This window comes from Chenopodium album, chromosome 6 (genome assembly GCF_948465745.1).
Source record: "Chenopodium album chromosome 6, dcCheAlbu1.1, whole genome shotgun sequence".
Lineage (NCBI taxonomy): Eukaryota > Viridiplantae > Streptophyta > Magnoliopsida > Caryophyllales > Amaranthaceae > Chenopodium > Chenopodium album.
Genome location: NC_137839.1, coordinates 74,040,386 through 74,049,556, shown reverse-complemented (window position 1 = coordinate 74,049,556; position 9,171 = coordinate 74,040,386). Strand labels below are relative to the sequence as shown.

The 9,171-nt window shown below is 32.5% G+C and overlaps 1 protein-coding gene across 1 annotated transcript; it reads right to left on the bottom strand.

Moving 5' to 3' along the window:
* Positions 1–642: 642 nt before the first annotated feature.
* Positions 643–8,547, bottom strand: LOC145636297 (S-linalool synthase-like). The gene is made up of 12 exons (XM_081687817.1): positions 8,152–8,547; positions 6,225–6,423; positions 4,842–5,062; positions 4,565–4,688; positions 4,330–4,442; positions 3,857–4,086; positions 3,570–3,688; positions 3,359–3,457; positions 2,640–2,855; positions 2,389–2,518; positions 1,565–1,810; positions 643–1,178 (listed from the first exon to the last, which is right to left on the bottom strand). The coding sequence occupies exons 1-12, from the start codon at positions 8,483–8,485 to the stop codon at positions 648–650; spliced, it is 2,562 nt and encodes an 853-aa protein (XP_081543943.1). The 5' UTR covers positions 8,486–8,547; the 3' UTR covers positions 643–647.
* Positions 8,548–9,171: the final 624 nt, after the last annotated feature.

Below are 9,171 nucleotides of genomic sequence, written 5' to 3'. Positions count from 1 at the left end.
ATGTCATTGGGCCAAGCCGGCTCAAAGCATGGTATGGCCCAACACAAAAAAGAAAAAGAAAAAAACACCGGCACGAAAAAAGCACGGTACTGTGCATGTTGGCTTGGGCTGCCTTTATTTGGGAGAAGCTCGATAAGGCACGGTCAGGCCGACTCGACAAAGCATGTTAAAATTAATGCAATTTTACTTAAGCACGAAAGCCTAGTACGATGGCACGTAGGCCTAGCACGATGGCACGTAGGCCTGTGCTGGGCCAACATTTTGAAAACTTTGGCCCAGTTTGAAAATCGTGGGTCGAGCCATTACATAGGCCAGACCTACTTAACCCCAAAGCACGTGGTCCTGGTACGAGGGACGACACATAGCCATCTTTAATTACATTACTGAAATAGCGATAATGATAAGAGATAAGGTTACATGGTTAGAACTCCATGTTAATTATAATAATTTCATGATTATTGTTGTACTAATTTAATATCATATATATTATGTACAAAGGGATAAATGCTGAACTTTCTCCTTATACTCCATAATCTTTAAAACATTATGGTAATTATATTTCAAACGACCACTATAGAATTTTCATCTTATAAAACCTGTAATATACAATCAGCTTTAGTACTGAATTTTCTCCTTATACTCCAGCTTTAATGGGTGACAAAGAAGTTGAAATTTGATGAATAAACCTTCATCAAAGGCACCATTCGACGACTTCCAGTTGATATAGCAGGAAAAGTACAATGAAATCGATGATTTGGTTTCCACGGGCCATGGATATGGTACTTCATCGAGACATTGTTATACAAATTGATCACTAATCGCGGCTTCTTTGGAGGGCGAAGTAGAATTTGAGGCTCTGAACGATGAAGAGAAGTGTGAGGCTCCAATGGAATAAAAATTGCCTTGTTGATATCATTTAACAAGGAATCCTTAGAGTCGAAATGGTTGGCCGAGTTGAAGAACATTTGAAACACTTTAAGGGCTGTTAAGTGTAGCCTCTTGCAAGGGTTTGGCAATTCTTCACCATCATTTCCATCCATCAATGCTAGTTCTAGCAACTTCATTTTAGTTTCTTCAAGTAGGTTTTCGACGTAATGAATTGCATCTTCAACATTGGCTTCTGGATTTTCTTTCATGTATATATACACGGAGTTGATCTTGCCATCCTTAACCTCTTTCTGTAAAAAAAAAAAAAAAAAAAAAAAAAAATGGAAAAACATATGGATTTGATTAGTACACAATATTTTCATTACACCCTACCTAAATTGTCGTACGTGTTTCACCTTTTTATCTTTTCAATTAAGAATATTGATTTTTATATCACTTTTTAATTGATCATATGAATCGCAACACTTTTACTTCTAAGTTTTTGTCAAAGTATGTACTTAAAGAACGTCTACATTACCTTTTGTTTTATCTTATTATTATCTTCCACGTCCTCAAAACTAAATCGTAGTGCATACATAACAAGTTTGAGTCCGATACAACGTATTAACTAGTCACACGCGGAAGTAGCTAGTAATATTACTTTGTTGGACTTAGATGAAGTAAAGCAAAGTGTTACCTCGTAGCTTTGTAAGTCATTCAATAAACGACATGATATCATAAGGAGTTTAGTAATGTATTCATATTCCAAAGGATTAAGTTTGTGAGGGGTTAAGCTCGGTGTAACAAAGCATGAAGCTTGAAGAACTAATATGTGCGCGGCTATAGATATCATGCCGGTTTCCAAATAGGAAGCCATCGACGGAATGTGTCCTGTTTTGCTCCATGTTGCTTCCGTTAGCCATGAATCAACCACTTCATACCACTTCATATAGAACAACCAAAATAATTAGTGTATCGTTTTTGCATTGTACATAGTGTATGTCTAAGGTAATACAAAATAAAATAAGGAAATTTATAAATATATATAGCCTTAAGGGCTATGTATAACAAGCTAAAAAAATAAATATTGAGGATAAATTAAAATTAATTACACTGATTTACCTGTAATTTTATCATAAATTCTCAACTTAATTCCATTTAAGTAATTATATTTAATGCTTATGTATAGCCATAAGAGCTACATATATCATTACCCATAAAATAATGCTTTACTCGTGTAATATAGTGCACCACATATAATTTTGACTAGTGTCTTTAAAACGTGATTAAACTTTGAACAAATTTATGGTATATACTTTCTCTGTTCTTTTTTGTTTGCTACGCTTTGATCATGGTTCATTCTCTCACAAAAAGATTTCAAACATCACAACAATTAGGAAAGGAGAAAGTCGATTGCATATACATGCCATATACATATGGTGCTTAACATATTAGAAAATGCATGTCACGCATCATGGCTATACAAGTAACAGAACAGAGGAATTCAAAAGAACTTATTACCATTTTTCGAAGATTATCAACTATGTTGATTCCATATTGATCAAAGTACATGTTTGCTACCTCACTCACAAAACCATCGAGTGCATCAAAAAGGATCTTGCCATGACTTTTTAAGCCTTTGTTATTCCATCTACATAATAAAATTAAATCCATTTAGTTATATGCAATATAATTCCTTATTAAAGTATGTATCAATTAAGCATCTTTTACATTATGTTTGCCTATATAGTGATATACATGTATGGCAATACCTTTTCACTGCGTTAGCAAGGATTTGCAGTTCATCAAGTGATCCTACCATGTCGAAAAAGTCGTCGAAAATGGTTACAAGCACGGCACTCTTTGCCACAATAAGGCGAACATAAGAGTCATAGGGAAGGGAAGTAGCCGAAGCAACTGCAAAATAGCAATAAGTAGTTTTCTCTCGACCAAAGCCCATATCCATAAGACCGCAAATCTTGGACCACCTAGATGGAGTAAAGAGGAACAAGGGTTAATCCAAAATATTTTGTTGAATTTCGAGTTACTCCTATCAAGTAATATATATGCTATATTTTCATAGTAACTTTTTCGAGTTTACAGTACAATACAGATAAATAATTAAGGGTCTGTTCTCATTGACTGAACTCAGCTGAACTGAACTGAACTGAACTGAACTGAGCTGAACTGAACCGAACTGAACTGAACTGAATATTTTATAAGAGAAGGAAATTAGGAGCTGAACTGAACTGAACTGAACTAAGCTGAACTGAACTGAACTGAACTGAGCTGAACTGAACTGAATTTCAACGTAAGAGAACAGGCCCTAAATATATTTATGGTCAAACTTGTTTGGTGACAAGAGCGCTAGTAATTTAAAGAATTTATGGGCCTATGAGAGGTTAACGTTGTCTGATGCTACTACTACAAGAGAAAACTTTTAAGTTACAAACTTAAAAATCTTAAGCTTAGCTTAAACTCATTACATTACCTTATGAGCTCTCCTAATTCTTTTTGATAAACCTTTTGTCGAAGCTCATAATTCTCTTTCGCAAGCTGAATCAATCCTCCATCATCTAGACATGGTATTCTGTTCGAACCAAAGAAACCCATATACACGTTAAGGTTAAGAACTTAAGATTGTATTCTAATAATTAACTAGAATGAAGAACTTAATTAGTGTTCACTTATTATAAGTATACCTAAAATTTGAGGACTTTCCAAACCAAAGTGGACTGCCTTTGTTTGCTGATTCAATCCATTCTCTATGCTCCAAATGATCCATTCTAGCCAGCCAAGGAGTAGCAAGTTCGCACTTAATCTACACCACAAAGGAGAACACATATATAAGAATATATAATAAAATTATAATAAGTGGAAACATACCGCCAATATAATACCTTTTCTTGAAGTTATCAAGTATATGACTATTAATTTATATTAGCTTAGGCAGGTGTCGGGTGTACAAAAACAACGTCCAATATAATACCTTTTCTTGAAGAGGCGGCCACAACATAGTGCTATCATCTAAATTGTGACTCAAGCTAGATTTTGTTAGCAATTTTCTTGAAAATGATCTTAATTTTTGCAGCTCATCCTCCGATTCAAACATAAGATATGTTGCTCTATAAAGATTGTGAAGGGCGCTCGTAAACTTCTGCTGATTCTCTTCAATATATTTCAGAGCATATTCATCATTAAGGAACCAACAAAACTTCCCTGCCATTAAATTCCTCGAATTGTTAGCATGCATGTACACTATATACATCCAAATGACCATGTCAAATACGGGTCTGGGCAGCACCCACACTCCAAAAGAGAGTCCACCTTATGAAATCAAAGGATTCCATCTCAAAACCATATGACAAGAGGAGAAGTAACCCCTTAGCGTTATTAAGTGTTTAACTCTCTCTTCTTTTTTCAATGTAGGACGCTTACATGTGTTATTTGGTAGGAACTTACTTGCAGAAACTTTATATCCATGTAATCGAAGAAGCTGAAAAGCCAAGGAGCTCTTGTAAATATTTTCTGGTGTCAAACCACATAATTCTGATGGTTTATGTGCAATATATTCCCTGATGAATATATTTTTTTTCAACATTATTGTCACGATCCAAATAATGAAAAAAAAATTAAAAAAAATAATCAAATTGGACAATTTAAAGGTGGTTAGAACTTAGAAGTGTACTTGAATTACCTATGGATGTGTTCCAACATGTCATTGATAAAATTAGGGAAACGCGTAGAGAGTCCTAGTCTTTGCAATTGATTGACCATGTAGATTGGTATGTAGTCCTCGTCGATAGGATACATAGAAGGAACTGTGGACAAAAAACAAAAACAAAAACAAAAACGATGGAATTTATTATACAGTGTATTACCTTACAATTTTTACTATCGTAAAAGCATACAACAAGGCGACATAAGTACGTAGGACAACAATTGTACGTAGTATAGTAAAAAAAAAAATTTACCTCCACCATTAAAATTTTGTACAAGTTGACAGAGATAGGACAACATATGCGCGTTTCGGGTGGCCATATATCCAGCAGCAGTGGCTGAGGGCGACCGGAACAAGGAGCCTTCGCGGTTCATATTACCGAGTAGGGTAGCAACATTGACCGGAAAATTCGGCGGCAACACTTCGAAATATGATAGCAATGGAGGATAATGATACATGTCCACCAAAACTTCCCTGTTCAAAATAATACAAAAGGTGTAAAGAACTAACTTGTATTCTTATACTTTATAAGCATTAAAATTTTAAAATAACGTCAAAATTGGTTGTCCTATTTCAAAATTAATGGCCACATATGTTGGTTATTGTATGCAATTTTTTTTTTTTTTTTGACAAGACATATTAGTACGTAGTATTACAATATGAGGTGACCCATAAAACTATATAGTGTACAAATTTTATTTGTATTTTTTTTTAATAATGACTAAATCATAATCCATATGACAACCCTACATCACGTGTCCACATGTGTCCGTATATATGTAGTTGGCATGCCGCATTATGCTCTATAACTATCACTTAATTTATTCGCGCTTTCTACGGATAATTAATTAGGTAGGAAGTAGGAGGGAAGGGTTGAGGAAGGAATTCATGAAATATAAAGTACGAAGTATAATAAAGAAAACAAAAAAACATAGGAAGTAGTTTTTTTAATTCAATTATTGACTCATTCTGATGCATTTTCAATCTTAATTAAGTATCTTTGATTGTATAAGAATAAAATATATATTCTTAGATAAATTTAATAAATTCACACGTAAATGATGTAATTAAATATCTTAATACGTATAAACCAAAATATATGGTTGTAGAGGAGTGTCCCAAATGGTGGCATATAATATAAATTAAGTATATATTTGACAATGGAACCACAATCAAATTAAGGAAAGTTCTTTCAAAAAAAAAAAAGGGAAGGTTTTTTGGCATTATTCTAGGATAAATTAATGCTGTCAAAATGCAGGAAATTCTTAATTATATATGTATGTGGATTGGAGTTAAGTCATAAAAACACAAAATTGATGCATACTCTATATTATTTAACTAGAACATATTTATGCTAATGTACGTAATATGTTATTTGCAAATAAAAACAACACAAAATAAAATATTAGCAGTTATTAATTATAGTATGATATTTATGCTAATGTACGTAATATGTTATTTGCAAATAAAAACAACACAAAATAAAATATTAGCAGTTATTAATTATAGTATGTCTTTTAAAAAAATATATATTAGGAAATTAGTGTGACAGGTGTATATATATATAGATAGATGCGACTATTAATTCTAAATGGAATGAAAATTTAACATATATAATGGGAATTAAGATCATTACGATGTAAGTATCCCATGTTTTTGTTGAAAAACACGGGCAATTGCTTCTTTGACCTCCTCATCAAACAAGACTTGGAGGCCAGTACGTTGTGCAAGTTCGACCATGCCCGAAAAAACTATAGCAAACCTTCGAGGGGAATCAATGTTGTTGTCCTGGAGTTGAAGTAATTTCGTCGAATTAGCGTTTATGAAGGACATTCCTGAAAGTTCACAAACCAGTGCAGCTTAATAAATAAATTACCATAAGGCTGGCTAATAAACAACACATAATTAAAGTACTCCGTATTAATTGATGCGTAACCAAGAAGGCTAGAAAATTTAATTAGGGCATCTGCAAGATAGCAACAGAACAATTTTTACCTCTATATTTTGCTTATTTGAGCTACAAACAATTACAAGTATATACATAAATCAAAACAAAATACGTACGGTGGCTTTATTTATCAAGTTATATATATGTACGTATTCTTACTCGAGATTTGATTTTAGCTAGACTCGGCCTATCCAAGTTATATGTCCTTTACATCAGAATATCTAATGGTCTAAACTTTTATGTAATACCTTATCAGTTTTTAATATATATTCCGTACATATTTTCCATACATACATAAAGAAGCCAGTATATATTAAAATTCTTTGTGTATGTTGATCCTCCTTTGCATAATTTTAGATCAACCTATTAGGTTTAAATTTTACCACCCCACACTTAATTAATTAGCTTCTCTATTGACAATAATGACAAATAATGCAAGAACCCATGATAAGGCCATATAGTATCGCAAGTTAATTCAAACTACTCAACAGACAAGTCTAGGGGCAGACCTTTTTTTGGGATGGAAAGGGCCCGGCCCCCCTAAGTATTTTGGAGTTGTTCGTTATAAGTAGTTTGATGTCTATTTATTGCATATAAAATTTTATGGCATAGTGGTTAAGTATTGTTATTTTTGAACAAAAGGGTAAGGGATTAAATTTTGGCCTTCCTAATTTTTTAGCCCAAGATCCGCCACCTGACAAGGTTTACTTTTTAAATATTTAAGAATTAAAAAAAATTCGATGTAAAAAAGAGATATTCTAACCTAATTTCTTTTTCTTTTTTTTTTTTTTTTCTAAAAAGCTAGATGTAGTAAACTAGTAATCAAATTGGTAATAGATCTTAATTGCTAGAAAGGGCTAAGTTGTTTATGGTTAAACACGAAATTTGTGTGAGGTTTATTCTTTTTAAAACAAAAAATGATATCACTAGTAGAAAGGTATGGGGTATAAGACATCAATCTACAATAATACAGATCTAAAGGTATGATTTTGTAAAAAAAAAAAAAATTGATTAAGGTATGATTTCACAAAAAAAAAAAAAAAAAAAAAAAAAAAAAAGGAGGTTTTTGACAAAATTTATATATATATATATATATATATATATATATGAAATTAGAATGATTTACTGATTAAAATAAGATTTAGCACAACTAAAAATCCATATTTTTATAGTTGTATGTATTTTTCCATACATCCAAACTAAAAAATCTCACATGTTGTACTGTTAGAAAAAATGTTAAATTGTTGCAAAATAATATTCAGTATACAAATATTAGTAAAATATCAACAACAAAAAACATACTTTTTTTCTTGAACAACCCCCCCCCCCCCCCCCCCCCGCCCTCAAAAAAAAAAAAAAAAAAAAAATCTTCTATAAAACTGCGTACTGACCATTTTCCCTCTAAACACCAAATAAATGTTTATTACGAAGTATTATTGTAATTATATTTTTTTTTTGACAGGATAATTATATTGTTAGATACGGTACCGTGTAACACGTTTATTTTATATATTTTTTTCTTTTATTTTGGAGGAAACATGTAACACGTTTAGTTTAATTAATAATTAATTAAACATTAATTAAGATCAATTAATCAAGTTGGTAAAAAATTAACCTCTTGCAATATGCCCATGGCCCAACTTCCAAGTCTTTAATGCAACCATGCAAGCCAAGGTTGCAATAAGAGAATAGATAGTGGGATTGCCATGATAATCTTGCTCTCCCCAAAACCCTTCCAACTTTTGGTTGTTTAGAATCCATTCCAAACAACTCTCAAACATGGGTTTCTCATAATTTTCTTTAGGATCACCTATCATGGCTACCCACGCGGTGTCATAAGCCGAAGGAGAGATGGCAAAACTAGGGTTATCGATGGCTCGAATGAGCACCGTTTTGGTTAACTTATGAGCTTGAGCTTGAATAATAGCATCTTGATAGGAATTTGCCATTTTTGTGGAAATAAAAAATAATAAATGGTTTAACACAAGAATAGGAGTATTTAATTGCTTGAGGGTGAGTGGTTTAGTACTTTAGTGTACAAGAATAACCAACATATATATAGACGTTATTTCAACAAGTTAAACGTACATTCACTACGATAAATTCTACAGTCGTTCACATTGAAAAAATTAAAATAAAAGTTGTTTAATTTTCTGCTTCTATGTCCACATTACATTATTACTATTGCAAGCAAGCTGTAATAATGCAATTATTCCCTGCAATCGTTTACCAGGAAATTTCTGCAGCCTTTTTTGTTTATTTTTTTTTTTTTTTTTTTTGGCATTAAGCTCATTCCTCACTTGTATATTCTAGCCGTTTAGTGAATGACATAGAAATAGTGACATTAATATTCCGTCATTTGGATGTAGGGATGGCAATGTGTACTGACCCAGTCGAACTAACCCATTTTTTGGGTCTAGTTTTTAGACCCCTTGGGTTTGGGGTCTAAAGTTCATGGGTCAGATCTAGGTTTGGTTCTTGTTAGAGATATAATACTGTACATTTCGATATTGATGATATCAAATCTCTAACAGTTCTGGGTCTAATAGGTTGGGAGACCGCCCATATCTGACCCATAGACTACCCCTAGTAATAATTTTAATTTTTGCTAAGTTGTAAATTATTTATCGAGTCA

Coding starts and splice junctions, on each gene's coding strand:
- LOC145636297 (XM_081687817.1), bottom strand. CDS start 8,485: ATGGCAAATTCCTATCAAGATGCTATTATTCAAGCTCAAGCTCATAAG. Junction 4,689..4,841: donor ACAAAATTTTAATGGTGGAG/GTAAATTTTTTT, acceptor TTTTGTCCACAG/TTCCTTCTATGTATCCTATC. Junction 3,689..3,856: donor GGCCGCCTCTTCAAGAAAAG/GTATTATATTGG, acceptor TTTGTGGTGTAG/ATTAAGTGCGAACTTGCTAC.